The 20,687-nt window shown below is 55.8% G+C and overlaps 2 protein-coding genes across 4 annotated transcripts in view; both read right to left on the reverse strand.

The window, feature by feature from the left end:
* ARTN (artemin) overlaps positions 1-3,033 on the reverse strand; it is a 3,829-nt gene extending 796 nt beyond the window's left edge. Inside the window, exons 1-5 of the mRNA XM_025856370.2 lie at positions 2,384-3,033; positions 2,028-2,178; positions 625-686; positions 150-288; positions 4-79 (exon numbers count right to left, since the gene is read on the reverse strand). Of these exons, the coding sequence (XP_025712155.1) occupies positions 4-79; positions 150-288; positions 625-684 (275 nt within the window). The 5' untranslated portion in view covers positions 685-686; positions 2,028-2,178; positions 2,384-3,033. The remainder of the gene's footprint in view (positions 1-3; positions 80-149; positions 289-624; positions 687-2,027; positions 2,179-2,383) is intronic.
* Positions 3,034-5,278: 2,245 nt separating this feature from the next.
* ST3GAL3 (ST3 beta-galactoside alpha-2,3-sialyltransferase 3) overlaps positions 5,279-20,687 on the reverse strand; it is a 179,343-nt gene continuing 163,934 nt past the window's right edge. For all 3 annotated transcript variants that reach the window (XM_073902754.1, XM_025856879.2, XM_073902755.1), the window contains 3 exons: positions 12,173-12,319; positions 11,831-11,977; positions 5,279-6,338 (listed from right to left, as the gene is read on the reverse strand). In XM_073902754.1, the coding sequence (XP_073758855.1) occupies positions 6,249-6,338; positions 11,831-11,977; positions 12,173-12,319 (384 nt within the window). In that variant the 3' untranslated portion in view covers positions 5,279-6,248. The remainder of the gene's footprint in view (positions 6,339-11,830; positions 11,978-12,172; positions 12,320-20,687) is intronic.

The raw sequence follows: 20,687 nt of genomic DNA on the forward strand, positions 1-20,687 counted from the left end.
GGCGGCTGGGGCGCGGGCCGGGGCGGGTGGGGCGGCGGCCGCCGGGCTCTTCCGCCGCACGTGCGGGCCGCGCGGCCCCCTGCAAGGAGACTGAGTCACGCTCCGGGTCCCGGGCCAGCCCCGCCCCGCCCCCTCGCCCTCTCACCTACCCGGCGGGTGGCCGGTGGGGGGCGCCGGGGCCGGAGCGGGGCCGAGGCGCGGGGCGGGAATGCGGGGCGCGGGGCCCAGGGAGGCCTCGGCGACGCTGCTCAGCAGGGCCAGAGCGGCCAGGGTTGGCCACAGGGCAGGCTGCGCGGAGACAGAAGTGGAGCCTCAGGGAGGAATAGGACATCCAGGTCGGCTCGGGGTGGAGGGAGCTCAGGAAGGGGCTCGGGCAGCGGGGATCAGGGAGAGGATGGGCGCTTAGTTGGGTGGGGGGAGCTCCCGGAGGGTTTAGGTCGGAGGATAGTGGGTCCGCTGCCTCAGGGAGCCCAGGGGAGAGATCATTGACTTTCCTCCTCACTCCTGGTCCCTCCTTGAGCATTTCCCCTTCCGCTTCTGTCGCCGGCCAAGCCCTGCGCTTCCTCCCCAGTCAAACCACCTTTCCTCAATTCCAGGTGGCAGTCCCCTGGGAGAGCCACTCACCTGCCGCTTAGGCTGGGGCCAGTGGGGCAGCACAGAAGGGCTTCCACATCCGGGCTCCATTTCTGTCAATACCAGGACGGCCCATCAGCGTAGGCGACCTGCTCCCGTCCCCCCCCCCACCCCCCTCTTGAGGCAGCTTGGAGCATTGAGAGAGGAGTTATCCTTTGAGCAGATCATCCCTTCACTTCAGTGTCTCCAGACGAAGTACAAGGGGCTTGGACAGCTGGACTCAACCCAGGTAGAGAAGTAACTGCCTTGAGAACCTAACTGTGTGTTGGTTGAGCTTTGCACCTGTTCCCCTCTTTCAGTCCTCACAACTCCATGAGGTAGAGGGCGGGTAAGACTCAGAGAAGCTCCGCGGCTGCCTACCATCCCAGGTCTCTTTCCCTGGGGCCTTGCTGCTCTGTCCTGCAGGGCTGGAGCTGCCAGGAGCAGCTGGAGAAAGGAGTAGTTGGACTCACTGGGTCCCACAGAGAGCTTTGTCTCTGTGTCACGAGCAGGAAGATGTGGCCTAGAGAAGATTTAGGGTGCTTGCTGTTGACCTATCTGATGTCAGCGACGCCCCGGCCTCAGCCTGTGTTGCCCACCCAGCGCTGCAGCACCTTGCTCCTCTGTGATCTCTCTGTCTGGACCCAGAGCCGCCAGAGTTCTCTCTTCTCAACCACAGATGGTCCCTCAAGAGCCAGCCGGTGATGGGGGCTGATGGCCCCTCTAACATAGGGCCTGGGCTTGGCTCCCTGTGGCCACCAGGGGGCAGCATTGCCAAGCCTGCAGACTCAAAGGGGAGGTGGGCTTTTGGCTGCGCTCAAATAAACTCAGGGCTGAGCAACTCCCAGGAGGGCCCTCCAGGCCTCCACTTCAACCTGGTCTTTGAGAGCTGGTCCAGGTCTGTTCCCCTTCCAGCTTCCTGTGGGTCTGGCAGCCTGGCCCTGCTCCTCTTAAGTTTCCCCCAGGAGCCATCCTTCCTGAGCCCAGCCATCCTTTCTGAGCCCCACCAACCCTTTGGCGAACCCACCCTGGCTGGCATTCCCAACACCCCTCTGGGGCCCTAGAACCCTCTAGCTGGTCTGCCCTTGGGTCCCAGCTGTCACCCTCCACCCCCACCCCATAGCACATAGAACGTCTGCATACCTGTGGACCAGACCTCCCCAGGCCTCCCTGGTGTGCTCCTCCAGGGCCAGGTGTGCTCTGCTAATTGAATCAGGCCTTGAGGGGCCGGGCTAGTGACTGTTCTCATTGACGGAGGGAAAGCCGGGCCAGGCAGCCTCAGTGACCCCCTGCACTAGGGGGAGCTCAGGAGCGGGTCTCTTGAGGGCAGGTCAGGCCCAGCCTCCCTCGTGGCAGGCTGGGGGCCACTTGGTCCACCAGTCCTTGCTTCCCCGCCCTTGCCGGCGGATACTCACCACAGGGGTCCTCCTCCGTGGTTCTTCTAGGCACCTTTCCTGGGACCAGTGCTGGGCTTTCCCCCGCAGCTTAAAAGGCTCATGCCCAGGACTGTGCACCTGGCAGCGCCTCTTTTAGCCAAAAGCGTGGCCCTGGCAGCCAGTGTGCGCCCTGTAGCGGCAGCGGGGGCCTCACATTACAGCGGGCTAGCGCAGTCCGATCAGTGACAGGGGGACTGAGGGGGCTGGGAGGGGCGGAGAGCTGTGCCTCCGGCCCAGGAGAGGGAGGACGTGGGAAAGGAGCGGAGGGGGAACTATCCCGCCCGCTCCCCTGAGCCCCAGGGCTGGGACAGGGGTGGGCCAATAGGTCAGCTTACCGCGGTGCAGGGCTCTGGGTCCGGGACGCAGTGAGGGCTGGGGCCCGAGGGACCTGCTGCTGGCGGAGCCCGTGGGCCGGGTCTGGGGGCCGGGCCCAACTCCATCCCTCAGCAGCCTCATGCCCGCCGCCATCCGGTGTCAAATTCCAGCCCCGGCGTCACCGGATCCCGGGGTGGGGCCCGGAGCGCCTCCGCCCAACCCCACCTTTCAGGGCTCACCTGGCCGCTCCACCTGCTGGGATCTGGCCCCCCCAGGTTACGCTAGGTCCCCCGAGCTGGGCGGGGGCGGCGGGGAGGAGACGCTGGGAAGGGACCCTGGTTCGCAGAGCGGAGAACCCGGGCGGCGGAGAGGCGCGGGAACTGGGCGTTCAGAGCTTGTAGACGCGCGAAGTAGGGAGTTGGGAGGCTGGGCGGAGAGCGGGGAGGGAGGGGACGGGCCGGTCCCTGCCTCAGCCGTGGGCCCTGAGATGGGTGCGGTTTCCTGGGCCCTGACTGGCCGACCCGCCGCGGCTGCTCCCCGCTATCTGGCCCACCGCTAGCTTCTTCTCTCAGCAGACCCACGGAACTTGTCGGGTCGGTGAGGTGCTGCGCCGGGGCTCTGGAGGCCCGACCCCGCTCCAGCCGCCCTGCCGCCCGCTGGCAAACATGGTGCTCCCTGGGCCCCGCAGGGGCAGTGCTGGTAGGAGCAGGGGCCCGGGCTGAGGAAGGGAGGGTCACAGAGGAGATGCACACGCATGGCTGGAGGGTAGTATTTCAGGTGCCTAATTACAGCAATTTGGCAGGTGAGCTGGAGGTTGAGTAACATGGATAGATGTAAGGGAAGGCCAGATCCTGTGTGTCATACTGGGGAGTCTGGACTTTATGGCAGTGGCCCTGGGGACCACTGAAGGGTTTCAGGCAGCAGAATGGTGCGACCAGACATGCATTGCAGTGACTGGCTGGTCTGGAGGAGACGTAAGGAGGCTGCTGGGGAGAGAGGGGTCTGAGGCAGAGACGTGGGGTGAGCAGAGGGCCGCAAGGCTTTTCAGACCACATCTTGAAAACTCAGTTGGCGCCTGATTGGATGGAATGAAGAGGTAGGACAGAGAGAGGCGCGCCTTTGGCCGGGGTGACGATGTGGAGGGGCCGCATGCCGGAAGCTGGGCTTCCCTCAAGGAGGGCAGGTTGGGGACAGGAGCTCACGAGTTCAGTGTTGGATGTGCGGAGTTGGAAGGACCTGTGGATTACCCTAGTGGTAACGCTCAGGAAGTAGCTGAATGTTGTAGCCTGGAGCAAAGTGGGGAGAGCTGGGCTGAAGAGGGCAATCTGGGAATTGTCGACCAACTGACAGTTGGGAGCCATGGGTGGGGATGAAAGTGCTCAGGGGGCTTGTGTGGACCAGCCTATACCTTGTCTACGCATCAGAATCTCCTGTGGACCTTTAAAAACCACCCACATCTGGGCCCCACCCCAAACCTGAATCAGAATCTTGGGGTGGGCATGTGCAGATTTTCCAGCTTACACAGGTTAGTCTGGTGTATGGCCGGGGCCGAGAACCACCGCTTTGTGACAGCAGGTTCCGTACAGTGGAAGCCAGACCACGGAGAACTGCTGGGCGGTGGGGGGAGGTGGCTGTCCCCAGGCCTGACAGAACCCCTGTGGGACAGGGGACTGAGCAGTGAATAGCTCCTCTCTCTGCTGCTTCCTGCAACCTGGGACTTAACAACCATGGCTGCCTCTTGTAGGCCTGCAGCCTAGGCCCCGTACAACTCCAGGGGGCGCCATCCCCGTAGAATACAACGTGCACTGGAGTTGTGCCCTGTTTCCAGCAGCATCCCAAGGGAGTTCTGGGTGTGCCCGTCCCTCCGTCAGGGCCCGACTTTCCCCTCAGAGGAGGCGGTTTCTGCCTGAGGACAAACCACAGCAGTAAGGGGGTATGTGGGGCGCTGGTGGCCCTTGGGATGGCAAGCGAGAGGCAAGGGGGCCAGCCAGCCTCTCTTGGTGCCACAGTGGCAGCTCTGGCAGGAAGCTCACTCCATGCCTCTGATGCAGGGGTGTGTTTGTCCGGATCTCAGGCCTGCCTGGGGTCGCTGCGAGGGGAGCGATCAGATTCTAGGGCTCTCGGGGTAGGGGTGGGGGTGTTCTTTCCCACGTTTACCTGAGGGTGCCTAGAGCTGGGCTCTGCCTTTCTCTTCTGTGTGGGTAGAGGCGGGCTGTGGGGAGAGGGTGTGCCTTTGTGCTCTGGGTGGGGGTGGGGCATATTCTCTCCAGAGCTCAGCCCAGGGTGTCAGGAGCAAGTGTGGGCTGTGAGCCTCTCTCTGTCGGGGGGCTCAGCACATAGCTTTCTTGTGCTTGCAGGAATCTCTGTCCCCGCAGAACTGGGGCTCTGGGGACCCAGAGGTGCTGTCCCAGGGCCGTGGATTTCAACCCCCTGCCCTCTGGCTCCTTTAGGGTAGGGTAGACTCTGGGGCATGCCCTCATACCTCTGGTCTGCCTCTCTTATTTTTATTTTTTTTTTAAGATTTTATTTATTTATTCATGAGAGACAGAGAGGCAGAGAGAGAGAGAGAGAAGCAGAGGGAGAAGCAGGCTCCCAGGGAGCAGGGAGCCCGATGCGGGACTCGATCCCAGGACCCTGGGATCAGGACCCGAGCCGAAGGCAGACGCTTAACCATCTGAGCCACCCAGGCGCCCTGGTCTGCCTCTCTTAAGGCCAAGAGGGTGCAGGACTGTGTGGGATGGGAGAGGCTTCCGAAGGCCCCCAGGTGGCTCCCCAGGTCCTGCAGTTGACAGAAGAAGAGAAAGGGACCGAGGAATCTGTGGGCTAGAGAGACGGCCCTCGGGTTTAATGGAGTTGCTGAGGCCCCAGGGTCCTGCTTCTTCCAGGAGAGTCAGAGAAAGCAAGAGGAGGCCAGATTCAGGGAAGAGCTTTATTGCTTCCAGGATGGCTGCCCAGGGTGGCTGCCACAGCCTGGGTAAGGTCCTTGAGCCTCACTTCCCTCTGGTCCAGGCTGAAGGCAGAGCCCAAGGACCTGACAGTGTCATTGCCGAAATCCAGAACAGCTGCCAAGTTGGTCCGTCCAGGCTGGGGCACTGTCCTGTGGATCAGCTGCAGCGGCGGGGGGGTGGGGGGGCATTCCCATCACGCTAGGCCAGGCCTCGCCTCCCGAGCTCTGAACTTCTCTCTGCTTAACCCAGGGTCTGCCTTGTCGGCTTCAACGATGACTCCAGGGTTTCCCTGCGGCGTAGTTAGGGGCTGGTGCATGGGAATACCCCATCTTCTCCTCAAGAAAGGCCAAACAGTGTCATGAGCTGGAGGGGGTTGGCATGAGATCCTGCCCACCTCCCTCTAGCCCCAAGCAGGGCACAGGCTAGTCACGGCACCCCCACTCTACAGGGAGCCCGACGGGCCCCCTAGTGGGCCTCTTTCTGCATGGCAAGTGGACCAAACTTGACATCTCCAACCTTATTTAAAAATAAATTATCCCTCCCCTCCCCCCTACCCAAATTCACAAAATGATAATACACCAAACACTGATTGGAGAAATGATTCCAGCAGCAGCCTTGCGGCCTGATGTCCACCTCCTGCATGCTGGGCCTGCTGGGCACAGCCGGCGGCCTCCCGGCCCTCTGGCTTCAAGGCCCCAGGCTGAGAATGAGGCTAAGTGCTGGTCTCTGGGGCTGGCCTCCGGGCAGACACAGCTCTGGCTGCCCTGCCGAGGCCTCGCCACCCCTGAGGCCACTTGGCGCTGTCCTTCTCTGGGTCTGCAGACTCCTGCACCTTTCAGGCGGAGCCAGACCAAGGCCAATGGAGTGGGCAGGGGGCGGTGCTTGCTGCTTCCTCTTGGCGGTGTGAGGACCTCCGTGGCCGCGCGCTGGGCCCACCTCAGATGCCGCTGGTTAGGTCAGTGATGACTCGTGCTTTCACCAGCTTCCGCAGAAACTCTTTCTCCCGCTGGATATTGTGTGTCCAGGACTGAAAGGAAAGGCACAGGGAAGGGATGAGTGGAGCTCGGTGCTCTCTTCTGCCCACCGCTCGCCCAGTGCTTTGTGACTGGGAAATCTGCTCACCCTCCTCCCTTCCCAGAACCCCTTTCCCCGCCCTACAAGAACTCTGCCTCTCCTCTTCTTCCAAGTCTTCGAAGATGGAGGCCTTCCGACCCTGTTCCCCCAGACGTCACCTCCTTGTCTGGCAGCGCGTCCAGGGCACCTAGGTCCTAGGCACCCTGAGGGCAGGCCACGTGAGCCAGTGAGAGCTGGCCCAGGCCTGGGGGGTGCGCCCTGCTGGAAGGAGAACCGCGTGGGGTGGCTTAGTCATCCTCCGGCCTGATGCAGCGCGGTCTCCAGGCTGATGAAATCCTGCCTCCCAGATCGGAGGAGCCAGGGGGCCCGAGGACAAGCAGCTCACCTTTCTGTGAATGTGGAAATGACAGGGAAGATGCCGCCTTCTGGGCTTTCCTGGGCGAAGCCTGCACCCAGGCTCAGGCTCTGTCCTGTCCCCAGTACTTGCACCAGGAGGCTCTGGTGGTGAGGTCTCTCAAAGAATGAGAAAGGACTGACTGACTCAGGGAAAGCGGACAGCCTCTCCGCAGTCCGTACACCCCCGACCGCTCTGCGGGAACCCCACCGCGGTGTGCTCGGGCGCCGCTGGCTGGTGCGGAGGACCCAGGGCTCTGTCCTGGCCCTATTCTCATCCAGGCAACTTTCTCCAGCTTGCCAAATCTCTTCAATCAGAAACGCAGGCCAAATTCCCTGTATCCTCTGACTATGCCCTTCGACTTCTTGGGCTAACCACGAAGCCGGCCGCCCCTAAGGACAGGGTCCCTCAGACACATCTCAAATGGTGACCGTTTCTTCTCCCCCACTCCACGCTCCACGGCACCTGGAAGGTCTGCAGGGTCTGCCTCCTCTTTCAATCGCTGTGACTACACGACTGTCCCTCCGAACTCCCTAAAACCTCCGGCTCCCTCGAGGCTCCTGTCATGACACTCTGCTGTCTGAACTGTCCCCTCCTGTTGCAGACTCCCAGCGTGCTCTGCCCTCAGCCCTCGAAGAGTCAATCATCTGGCACACTGTCTCTCTTTGAAGGCAGGGACTGTTTGGCTGACACAGTAGGTGCTCAATAAAGACGTGCGGAATGAAATTCGATTTTGTGGGTTCAGAACACAGAGGCTTGGAGGAATGGCAGGGCCAGGGGCCGAACAGATGTGTAAACTTATACTGCTCTTTCCTTATGTCTCCCCTTCATCACCCCCAGGAAGAAGCAACCAATCTGATGGGTTAGTTTCAAGAACACCCACTGGGAGTCACCGATGGTTGAAAGCTCAGTGGAAGAATGGACATTGTTTTTATTTTTTATTTTATTTTAGATTTTATTTATTTGAGAGAGAGAGAGAGAGAGAGAAACAGCATGAGAGGGGAGAGGGTCGGAGGGAGAAGCAGGCTCCCCGCTGAGCCGGGAGCCCGATGTGGGGCTCGATCCCAGGACTCCGGGATCATGACCTGAGCCACAGGCCGTCGCTTAACCAACTGAGCCACCCAGGCGCCCCTGGACATTGTTTTTAAAGTTGATTTATTTATTTATTTATTTTAAATCTCTACACCCACTGTGGGGCTCGCACTCATGAACCCGAGTTGCATGCTCTTCCAACTGAGCCAGCCAGGCACCCCAATACTGGACATTTTTTGTGATAGTAAGGAATTATTAATTTTTTTAGGTGTGATAATGGTATTGTGATAATATTTTAAAAGTTATCTTTGAGTGAAAGCTACTGAAATATTTATGGTTGGAATGATATGGTATTTGAGACTTATTTCCAAATAATCAGCGGGGAGGGGTGCATGAGAGGAAGAACAGATGAACACTGGCCATGTGTGCTAACTGAGGGAAGTGGGTGACAGGTGCCTGAGAGTTCATCATATTATTTTCTGCATTTATGAATATGTTTGACAGTGTCCATAATAAAAGAGTAAACAAAAAGTTTGGCCCTGGGCTGTAGCTCTTAGACCAGGCAAGGCCTCCTCATTCTCCCTTCCATGCAGACGGCACGGGAGCTTACCAGAGCTGTCTACACCGTGTTGTCTACACCACCTACGGGCTGGGGCAGAATTCTGGCAGTCCTGGGCCCCCAGCCGCAGCAGGACCCTTGATTCTGGATGCAGCTGCCCTTCTGACAGCTCTTTTTCCGTCTCCGGCTCCGGCTCCTCGTCCTTCGCCCAGTCACTAAACCCTGGTGCTGCCCTGACCGCCTGCGCTTTGTACTCTACTGGCCGCAGATCTGAACCAGCAGCTGGGCTCACAACTCACAAACGGACATTTCCAGCCCGAGCTTCTCCGCCGGGTCGCACAGTCCCGTGCGAGCCCACTTGGGCCCTGAGCAAGCTGCTGCTCTATCCCCTTCCTCCTCCTCCTCGTCCAGGCTTCCCCGGAGCACGTACCGGGCACCATGCCTGCCTCTCCGCACTACCTTTACGCCCTGAGCAGCCACTGGCCTTCGAAGCTGCTCTCCCCACCGTCTGCGGGGCCCCCTCACCGGTGCAGCCACCGGCCATTTCCCAGTGCTCCTCTTACTGGACTTCTCTCGACAGCGCCTGACGTGGGGGACAGTCCCCGAACGCTGCTCCCTTGGTCTCCATGACCCTGTACCTTCCTAACTCCTCCCTACCTTCGCTCCGTCCCCTCTCCGAACTCCTTTGATGCACCTTCCTCTGGATGTCCCCCGAGCACGGAACCCGTGCTCCGCTTGTCTCCACGGCCCGCCCCCTCCTGCTGGGCCTGGAGAACGGGCCCCTGGGCCGAGCGGAGGGAAGTGGTGTTGGGGCCAGGGTGCTGAAAACGGTTCACCTGCTTCCTGCAGACCCTCAAGGTGGACAGCAGGGATGCTAAACCCAGGCACCGGCATTTCCAGTGAATCTTTGGCCAGGATACCGGGAGGAAATGGTGATAAGTGTGGATAAAACATTAATAATAACAGCGGGGCGCCTGGGGGGCTCAGTCGTTATGCATCTGCCTTCGGCTCGGGTCATGATCCCAGGGCCCTGGGATCGAGCCCCGCATCGGGCTCCCTGCTCTGCAGGAAGCCTGCTTCTCCCTCTCCCACTCCCCCTGCCTGTGTTCCCTCTTTCCCTGTCTCTCTCTCTGTCAAGAAATAAAATCTTCAAAAAAATAAATTTAAAAAACCACTAATAATAACAGCTAACATTTATGAGTGCTTACTATGTGCCAGGCTGGTTTTTTTGTTTTTACACATTATCATGTCTAATCTTCCCCAAACCTAGGGGGTGGGTGCTATCATTCTCCCCTTACTGGGAAGGAAAGAAAGGTTCTAAACCCAGGCCATTTGATCTCATAGCTTGAAGTCCCCAGCACCCTGCGTGGGGCGGGCACAGTCGATGTCGTGAGCCTCAAGCCAGCCACTTTCAGAGATAATGGCGGGGGGCAGTTTGGCCCAGAAATTGAAGAAGAAAGAAAGGGAACAGGCTCCACCAGAGGGTTTCAGGGAAGGTGCAGTCCTCCCTCATTGCCGCACTGAGACAAGACCTACGGATTGAAAATGCGGCCTCTTTTCTGCCTTCTCCTCGCCCCTGAACAGTTCCTGGTCAGGAGCCTGCATCTCTTGCCTAGGCTGCTGGGACAGCGGCCCGGCTGGATCGATCTGCCTCGCGCCCCTCTGTTTCGTGCTGCAGCCACAGCGACCTACTGCATGCTACTCTACAGCCCAAGAGCTTCCCGTGGCTCCTCCTGGCCTTCAGAGCAGAGCCCCAACTCCTCACCACGGCCCACGAAGCCCTGCGTGAGCTGGTTACGGCCTCGCACCCTCCGCCTGGGGCTCTGACGCAAAGTTCACATAAACGGAGTCTGTAAGAGGCCAGAGATACAAGCAAACAGAAGCCAGGAGACAGGCGATGGCTGTGCTGGTGGTTCAGAGTGGGGGCTGGCAAGGCCGAGAAAGCAAGCAGATATACGAAGAGACACAGATGGAAAGACCAACGGGCTCCTGGCAACAAGGAGGCAGGTCTGGAACCACTGCTGAGGGGGGTGGCATCGGTCAGGAGCTGTCCTAACCCTGGGACAGGCCCCCCCACCCTGAACCCCATTCCAGGCTACCCTGGGGGCCCTGCCATAAAGTCGTTCCTGGTTTCCCAAGTTTCTCTTAAATTCCGGCAATAACTTCTCATTGCTTGAGGTGGCCCGAGCGAGCCACACGCGTGCAATCATACAGAAGGGAACTCCAGCCACGGACGGGGATGTCAAGCTCCTAGAGAACGTGGACAGTGAGAAGACCGTCCAGGACAGAGCCCTAGTGAGTGCTGACTCTTTCGGGGCGGACTGAAATCAAGGACGCTGAGGAAGAGAACGAGAGAGACCGGCAAGTGAAGGGAGAGGAACACCAGAGATTAAGGACTCGCAAGTCTGAGCAGGAAAAGTTTCAAAGAGGAAGGAGTGGTCAACATAAAAAGTTTCTGAGAGGTCAGGAAGGATGAGGCTTACACGTGCCCACTGGATTTGGCAGCCTTGAGCGGAGTCACCGGTGACCTTAGCGGGAGTCATGGGGAAGGGGGAAGTCAGGCTGTGAGGGAGTGAGGAGGGCAGAGGGGACGAGCCCGCAGGAGTTGCTGGAGTCCCCGCTGCAGCCTGTTTTCCCACTGGACGTGGGGGGCAGAGAGGGGGCCAGGGCTCTGGGTTGGAGGAGGGCGTGTGAAAGGTGATGAGCAGGAAGGAGGGCTGGGTGAGATGGGAACCCCTACATTTATAGAACTAGGAATCTGCACAGAGGGGAGGCGTCCTCCAACACCCCCTCCTCCCCAACCCCCCATTCGGGAGCAGAGAAGCTGCTCAGAGCGCTGGCCCCAGGAGGGGACTGTAAGAGGGGTTCACAGGGGCTCTGGATGTGAAGGCAGAGATGCTGTCAGAAGAGGCTGACTGCCAGCCCCGAGACCCGGAATGCTTCTTGAACATGAAGGCACCTGGACATATGGATCACCTGGGAAGCCATTCTGGGTGATCAAGAGCATCAGTGCTTCAGGTCTTCCTTCACAGGGGAGGGCAGAGGGGTACAGGAACCGTCTCGGCACAGAGAGGCAAGGTCTCGGGTGGTTTGAGGGGGCATGGACGTCTTCTGGGGGAAGACAGGGCTTTCGATGGAGGAGATGGCTCTGAGCTGGTGCCAGGATTAGCATATGGCATTTGGGAACAGCAAGGATGAGGCAGGTGCATGAAAAGGGCAGGGAGAGGGCCAGGGAGGGAACGTTCGGGGCAAGAAGGGTGGGGAAGGAGGCGCCAGGTTCAGGGGCACAGAGGATGCGTGGTGACCAGGGACCTGAAGGCAGGGATGGACCTCCAGTGACCCAACTTTGCGAACTCTGGGCAGCCGGACCAGCCACTGGCTCACCCCTTTCCATTGGTTTGTGCTGGGAGCACCCCTCCCTCGGCCCTGCCCAGGGATGCCCCCCGGCCCAGCCCAGCACCTCTTTGATGGCTGCCATGCGCACGGTCTCATAGTAGTGCAGGGGTGCATTGGGCGTGCTCATGTCGTAGCCAAAGCCTGCGACTGCCACCTCGTCACAGCCGTGTAGTGCCATGGTCACTGCCACACTGCCAAGGGTCGGGATGTTCTGGAGGGAACGGAGGAGGTACAGAATTCAGCTGGAGAACTGAGCCAGGCTGAGACCCTTGGCCGCACTCAGCAGAGCTGAGCTCCATTTCTGAGGACTAGGCCCCCTGCCCCTCACCCTGCCACCCTGCCCTCCCTTCCCAAGGCACCTCTGACCCTGCTCCCCGTGCCCTCTCCCAGGGCCCCGCTCTCTCACCCCGCGGCCCATGAGGCCATTGTTGAAGGGCAGTCCGATGAGGGTGAAGGCGGCCTCCTGGATGAAGTATGGGTTGAGGATGCGAATCTCAGGGGGCTCCTTGGGCACCCGCGTGGCCACGGACTTCCAGAAGCCATCCGATGCACTCTGCAGACACAGCGTAAGCGGGCGTGAGCTGGGCACACAGCTCGCCATGGGACCGTGTGTGTGTGTGGCACGGCCCCAAGTGTGTACAGGCAAACGAAACAAGTGGGGCATGATGTATATACTGGGGAACCCGGGGCATGGGGCGTAAACCCCCTGGCAGAGGGATGAGCTGGTGTGTTGGTGTCAGGGGTGGGGGGGACGACACAGGATGTATGAAAGAGACAAGAGTATGTGGTGGGGGACAGTGAGCACATGGTGTGGCCACAGAGTGTAAGGGAGGACACAGAGTGAACTGCAGGGCAGGGGCACGCAGGGTGGTGCCCTGAAGTGTGCTGTTCTGGTCTGAGGGGCTTCCTGGATCAGCAGGAGGACCCAGCAGCCCAGCTGTCCCCTCCCCTTTGCAGTTAACTGAGGGGCCACGAGGAGCCTGCCCGCTCTCTCCTAACTGCTCTGCTGGGCTCGCCTCCTTTCCCTTCCGCTGTCTCTCCTTGCTTTCAGTCAACTGTTCTAAAGTGAACCTGAAAAATAAGGACAGAACGTGAGCTAGTAAGGCACAGCAGAACACAGTATGCCACTGATTAGCAGTGGGTGACTTTAGGCAAGTGAAAAGCTCTCAGGGCTTTAGTGTCTTTAACTGCAAAGTGGAGATCTCAGAGAGCCCAGTCCTGTACGGGAAAGGCATCAGCTCTCAAACCTGACACCCCAGCATCCATTCCAGGGCCACAACGTCCTCTCTGGACTCTCTGCCTTCCTCCAGTCCCCAGCCCTACCTTTGTGTCCAGTACACGAGCCCTTTCTGATCTAGTCCCTGAAGTCAGTCACTCTAGGGAGCTTTCCTGTGAGCTCCTTCAGCCCCCTGCCCCTTGCCCTTCTATTGCCCCAGCCTCAGGAACCCCTGAACTTGGGCTCGATCCATTCAGCCACCTTTTCCACCCTTACAGCTGGACTCTTGACTACTGTTGGAGAGAACTGCACCAATCCTGCAGACTGGAGGCATTACCAAGCCCAAGGACTCTAACCTGGTATCTCAGGGTGTTTGTTATTTGCCTAGAAAACCTAAAAAAACCCAACTCAACTTAGAATGGAGAGAATAATTTAGTAATGGGATGTGCACTCCAATAGGAAACAATCACCAGATATAATACAAAGGAGATCCCATTTGCAATCCTAATGAAAAATATCAAATAGTGAGCAACAGACTTAAAGATATGTTACCTGTAATAACAATTTTAAAAACCTATAATCATTTATTGAGAGATATAAAAAGATGACTTGAAAAAAAAAACGGGAGAGACAAACTGTTTTTGGATAGGAAGGCTGAATACTAGCACAATGCCAACTCTGCCCAGATTCATGTAGGCTTAACAGAAGTCTAAGAAAAATCCCAGTAGGACCTTTGAAATTTACCAAAAGGATTCCAAAAACCCATCCAAAATATTTAACAGGTAAAATAGCCCCCAAATTTAAAAATTAGATATTAGAGTATATTATGAACTTGCAATTGTTGAGACATCGGTAGATGTATAGAATCAACACAAAGATCAATGAAACAAGACAGCCCAGAAGCAGAGCAATATAGACATATGTATGTATCAGCTTAGGTTATGATAAAGGAAGCTTCACCGTCGGTGGGCACAAGATGATTTTCTCAGCAAGTGGTATCTGAAAATTGGCTCTTTAGAAAAAAGATCCTTTTACTTCCTCTCCTCACACTGTACCCAAAATAACTAAATGCTGAAAAAGCAAAACTAAAAGAAAATTGAGGTGTATATTTTATAACTGAACTTTTGACATGTTAATGTTAGAAATAAATTAAAAAAAGATTTTGACTTTGTAAACATTTTTGAGGGCTTTAGTATATCAAAAACAGAATAAGTAAAATTATGGAGGAAACAAAAAAGTGAGAAACATTTTGTCACAAATAAGACATATTTTAAAAATTTATGAAAAAAATTAATGGGACACCATAAAAGTAGGAAAAGAACACAAAATAAGGTTAATAAGCATAAACAAACTCAGTAGTGACAAAGAGACGCAAATTAAAATAAGATGCTCTTTGTTATCTCTAAAATGTGTGTGTGTGTGTGTGTGTGTGTGTGTGTGTGTGTGTGTGTGTGTCTGGGTATGTATCTTGGTGCCCGTGGTGGTTGGCACGCCCCGGCGGGATTCTCCTGCATTGCTATAGGAGTAAAATCGGTAGAGCCTTTCAAAAAAGCAACCTGACAATATGTATCAAAAACCTCAAGGCTGTTTTTATATCTGCTGACTGCAACATTTCTCTTCTGAAAGTAATCAGAATGGTGAAGACCTTTGTAAAAAGCTGTTTACTCCAGTGTTGTTTATAAAATGCAATTCAAACCAGAGGAAAATCCAGAAATATACAGCAGAGGTTTGGCTAAATGATCCATCTCTATAACTGAATGTTACAGACATCAAAAGTATGTTTTCTAAGAACCATGTCACCAGCATGTATCATAACTTATTGAACCAGTCCGCTGTTGCTGGATGTGGTTTGTGGTTTCTCCAGATCTGCTCCGTCTCCTCTTCTCTCTGTATGTTCTTCCATGTCTTCTACTATCTGCTCTCTCCTCTACTATCCACCCCATCTTCCAAACCAGATACCCAGGAATCCACACTGGATTCTTCATGTCTCCAGCCCATCCTGGCTTACTGGTCATCTGCTTCTTTTGAGTCTATCTTCTCAGAATCCCACAGACCCAAAGGCAGGGACCACAGGACCCGGTAGGAAGGGTAGAGATGGCCAAGATCTTAGGCGGACGTGGGGAGGAGCTCCTGCTGAGAGGGCCAGGTGTGGACTGAAAGGAATGCGGGTACCAGCTTGTGCTGGGCCCCTGTCCCCTCTGTGGAGCCTGGCAGGCCCCAACGGTTCCCCACCCGGGGTTCCCGCCCATGCCTGCCCCCCCACACCTGAAGAGCAGGAGGCACAGGGGCTGCTCAGGAGAGCCAGGAATGGACACAGAGGGGGGGGCGGGGGGGCGAGGCTCCCGGCTAGTTTTCCCAGACCGTACCTGTTTACATCTCCTCCACTTTTCACCCACTTCACAGGTACAGACCCCAAGAAGAAGTAACATGCTCGATCAAGGTCACACAAGTGGCTGGGCCAATATTCAAACCCGAGTGTCATGATGCCAAGATGGGTGTTCTACCACACCACTGACTGTCGTCATTACTGTTCCCACCTCAGGAAGTCTGGGGCCTGGGGTTAAGGATGAATGGGACCCCCCCCCTCTGCCCTCCAGCAGCTCCGAGGCGAGTAGGGGTCACCTGGTAGGTGCCCCACATCCCATTTCACAGAGGCGACTGGGGCTCAGAGAGGCGAGGGGAGCTCTGGCTGCATCCAACTGCAGAACCTGGTTCTCTCCACGACATGAGATGTCCTCTGTGAAACAAGGTCTGAAGTCCTGTATCTGACTACTATGTGAAACTGTCGGAAATTGGCTCATTGGCTCTGCTCTCTGTGAGATTCTGCCCAAAGCTTCAGTGGGGAGAAGCAGCAGCTGATCTGGCCACTTAGGTTTGAGGGTACTGAGTGTCCCATTTACTGGGATAAGGCAAGAACTCTTTCTCTCTAACACACACACACACACCCACCCCTGCTGTGTGGGCCCAGCTCCTGATCAGCTTCTGCTCCCTGCCCCCAGAGAAAGGGGGCCTGCGTGTGGGTCTCGAGTCCCAGAGAGCCCTGCAGGAGAGCCCCGGAACTGACACACTGAGCCATTCAGCGGCACTAGTTTCTTTTTTCCCATCTGTCACTGTCCTGAGGCAGAGTCTCCTCAGGAATTTCAGGGAAAGGAGGAATACGACCAAGACATGATTTGGGCATTTTGGGGTTTCCCCAGCCGTAAAAACATCAAGTACCAACAAAACCCCAGCCTGTCTCCTATGATAAAAGCTACGGCTTCTCTTCTCAGAAAAACACACACAGGCACATACACCTTACAGATTCTGTACGCCATTGCGGAGGGTCACGGGATCCCCGAAGTCAAGGGATCTGCTGACTTCTGCTGAAGAATCTTTGGTATCGGGATGGAGGAAATAGGGGATGGGCACTGAGGAGGGCCCCGGGTGTTGTATGGAAGTACCGAATCACTAAACTCTACACCGGAAACTAAACAGACTGTTATGTATGGTAACTAACTGGCATTTAAATAAAAACTTGGAAAGGAAAAAAAAAGAATCTCTGGTCATTGGGTGAGAAGGGATGAGAACCCCATAACCACCAACACTGAAGGGGCAGGTGGAAGCTGAGGCGCTGGGGGCGGGTGGGGAGACTGACAGGAGCCATGAGAGAGACGGGGATGCAGTGCAGAGCAGGAGGGCTGGAGGCCGTAAAACTGAGCTTCACGTCCTGACTGCACAAGTGTGTGACCTGGGCCAGTCACGTCATCTCTTCAAGCCTCAACTTCCTCACGCATAACGGGGATGACAGAACCCACTTCCCAGATAGCTGGGAGGATTATATGGCAGTGCCAGATGCCCCACAGGCCAGTACACAGATGTCCAGACATCCCAAAGTGGGGGGAGGGCAGTGGGCGATGGAGCCTCCCCCCGCTGGGTGACACTGCCAAGCCCGCCACCAGAACACAGCCCTGTCCCAGAAGCCCTACTCTAATGTGACCCAGGCCTCTCACAGCTCATTCCCCTGCCCCACAGGACCCAGCACAGAGGCCCCCAGAATGATCAAGCCTCTCCTCAAGGCCGGCTGTGGGCTGCATTCCTTGTCCAGTCCCTCCCCCTCCAGGGATGTCCCTGCCTCAGTCAAGTCAGGACGCAGCTCATCGGTGTGCGGCCGCCGCCAGTCTCCTGCTGATGCACCTTGCCCAGCTCTTCAGCACAGCCAAGAGCAATGGGGAAAGCTTCTGGGACGAAGGCGCCTTCCCAGCCGGGGCCCGCGCTTTCCCCGTGCCCTCGTGGGGTCTCCTCCTGCAGCCCCTTCCTCCCCCTCTCCCTTAGTTGATGAGAGGTCTGGGAGTGGAGACGCTGACCACGGGCTGGCTTTCTGCGGCCCAGAGCAGGGCAGGTGCGCTCCCTCCTACTCTCTGCTGCTACCTCCTTGGGACAGGCCACCACCTCTCCCGGGAGTCACCCCAACGGCCACCAGGGCTTCCCACCTCCACCTTCAATTCCTTCACTTCCCTGCACAAATCCGATCCCGCACACTCTCAGGACTACAATGTTCAGTGGCTTTCCACTGCCCACTGGGACAGCTTGGCAGGATAATTAAAAGCGTAGGTCTGGTTTTTGTTTTTGTTCTCCTAATCCAGCAGGAATCTGTAATGCAGTGGAAAAGACAGGGTGGTATACAAATACCTCAATACATGGTGGGGTTATTATAATGTGAGAAAGAGCCAAAGAGAGGTTTAAAACATCTGCTATACTTATTTAAAATATGTACAGAGAAGACATATCCAAAAAACATTCACATGCATGGCACATAAAATGGGAGGGACAGCAAGGTGACAGACTAACAAAACCACACGCAAAATGAAGGGCTCAAGGGGTGCCCGGGAGGCTCGGTCAGCTAAGTGTCCGACTCTTGATTTTGGATCAAGTCATGATCTCAGGGTCATGAGACAGAGCCCCGCATCAGGCTCCGTGCTGGGCGTGGAGCCTGCCTAAGATTCTCTCTCTCCCTCTGCCCACCCCCCTTAAAAGAAATGAAGAGCTCAAAAAGGCGGCTATTTACAGATGCAAATATCTCAGAGCTAATGATTAACCCAGATCAACCAATCAACGAACACTTGAGTGCCTGTTATATATAAACCATGTACTTTTTGTACAAATAGATTCTATAACATTTTGGACAACCAACGACCCTCAAAACACGGATTACAATCATACAAAAAGAGACCTTTAACAGAATCTAGTCCAGTCCCCTGCTAAAGAAACCAAGGCCCAAGAGGTTTGTTTTCTTCTCTAATCTCTTTTCCCCGAGGACCCACCACCATCACTCTTCCCCAACAACCCAGACATGAGTCCTCCATCTGCCTTGACCTTTCCTTCTCCCTCACCCCCAGGAACCAAGCAACTACCAAATCTGTGGCTTCTGGGCAGATCCATCACACAACCATATGCTTCCCACCTTCACGCTGTTCGTCAGCCCACATTGGCTTGCCCCTATGATTTTGTAGGTCTGACACTTGAACCCTGACACCCTAACTACCAACTCTGTGTCCCAGTCATGTTATTTGCCCGAAGTCGTCTTATCCTCATCTACAAAATAAGGAAAATAAGAATAGTTCCTACTTTATAGTGGTTTGTGCTATGACAAGTTAGTCCTGCATGTAATACGTCTGGCAACAAGTCAGCTCGCTGGCTTCTGCTATTGCTTATATCACAGGATGAAGTCCAAGCTCCTTGATGTGACCCTTTACCTTCTATCCCCTGCTTACCAGCCTCATCTGTAGCCCTTGCCCCCACATCCATGCAGGCTACCCCCCATGCTTGTGGAGCCAGGGACAAAATTACAAATGGATTCCATGTACCACATGTCTAAATTTTAGATCCTAAATATTTGAAAGTTACAGATCAAGGTATCAAGCTGTTAAATAAAATATATTCTATTCTCCCTTGAAAAACCACCTGGAAATCCAGGTTTGAATTTAGAATCCAGACTCCTGCCAGGCTGTGGTGGTGTGAGAAGAGCCAGCCCCAGCCTGCTTCCCTTCTCTCCCCACACCCGCTCCCACCCCACACCATGAGAAGTGCTGTGCACACGTGAGCGGACTCCCCAGCCCCCACATCCACCTTCTGCTCCCAGCCTCTGCAAACAGCCCTCCTTGGCCTTCCAGTTCTGCACATGGAGGCGTATTCTGTCTTCAGGAGGATGGAAGTGGACTTGGCCCTGCTAGCGCAAGAAATTCTGAGGTCTCTAGTTGCTGGTAATGGTCTACCAAGTGAGGATGGTCCTTCGGTGGGCATCTCCTCTTCACTCCACGGCAAGGGGTGTGGCTGGAGGAGAGCCAGGGGCCCTCTTGGCCAGGTCTCGGGGCACGACTGCACTCACGCCACACGCCAGTTATACCGATTCACCGAATATGCTACACTCATCACCGATGCCCTTCTCTGTGCCCCGAACTTCATCCAGAATGTACAGAGGCTGGGGCAGGCAGCTGGTTAGGGTCCTGGGCTTCTTTAAGTGTCCCGGAGGCCAAGACATGGGGTGGCAGGACCTCCCTGACCAGGTGGCCCTTGCCCTGTGCCCAGGGCCCGCTGCCCTCCCTGACACACTCATTCCTGGGCCCCTGCCTGGCTGAATCTCACTTCTCAGAAGGTGATGGTCATCCGCGGGAGGAGGACAATGTGGCCAGTGCAGCCCAGGGCACTGACCCGCTCACTCCTGAGAGCGCCCTGACAGGAAGCCACACGAGGAAGCTGTTCCTATCCCCACCGTACAGAAGAGGAAAATGAAACTCGAAGACGAGGGCTGAGGTGATCTTGCCCGCAGGAAGCAGCAGGGGTGGGGGTGGGGGCAGCCGTGACAACGCTGGTGGGAGCGCCCAGCCCTGCTGCAGGGTCGCTGACACTCCTCCAAGTCGTTAAACTACAACTTACATAATGAACCCCTTAGGTTATATTTGGGTTTGGCCATTATAAATAACACTACAATAAAAATCATTGTGTACAGATTGTCCTTCCTTTGGATCATGGCTATTGGTGCCAAATGTCATTTCCTTTCCAAAAATCTTGTCCCCATTTCCACTCTGACCAGTGGCCTCTGAAAGCACCTGTCACTCCACTCTTGCCAGCGGCATGTATAATTTGAACGCATTCTTTAAATCTTTTTTTTTCTTAAGATTTTATTTATTTGACAGAGAGAGACAGCGAGAGAGGGAACACACGCAGGGGGAGTGGGAGAGGGAGAAGCAGGCCTCCCGCTGAGCAGGGAGCCCAATGCGGGGCTCGATCCCAGGACCCTGGGATCATGACCTGAGCCAAAGGCAGACGCTTAACGACAGCCACCCAGGTGCCCCTGAACACATTCTTTAAAGATGTGGTAGGTGATAAAGGCACCCTATTGCTTTCGCATGGATTTCTGACTGCTAGAAAGTTAAGCACATTTTTGTTGTTCCTAGTTATGTTTCCTTCCGTGTCATCTGTTCAGTCTCCCGCCCTTCTATCCGCTGGGGTCCTAATGGTTTTCTTGTCAACTTTTGTAACAATAACCATTTGTCTGTCATATTTCCCAAATATACTTTTCCAAAGTTTTGTGGTATCTCCAGTCTTTTTGTTGTTGTTAATTCGGTATAAATTTTCATATATTATTAAATCTGATTTCTCCTAGCACGTCTATCCCTTGGAAGTTCTTTTCCCTCCAAGGGATCTGATTTCTATTCTATTTACTTCA

The sequence above is a fragment of the Callorhinus ursinus genome, unplaced genomic scaffold (assembly GCF_003265705.2).
Source record: "Callorhinus ursinus isolate GAN/ISIS: 27379988/994484 unplaced genomic scaffold, GSC_fseal_2.0 scaffold18, whole genome shotgun sequence".
NCBI classification, from domain to species: Eukaryota; Metazoa; Chordata; class Mammalia; order Carnivora; family Otariidae; genus Callorhinus; species Callorhinus ursinus.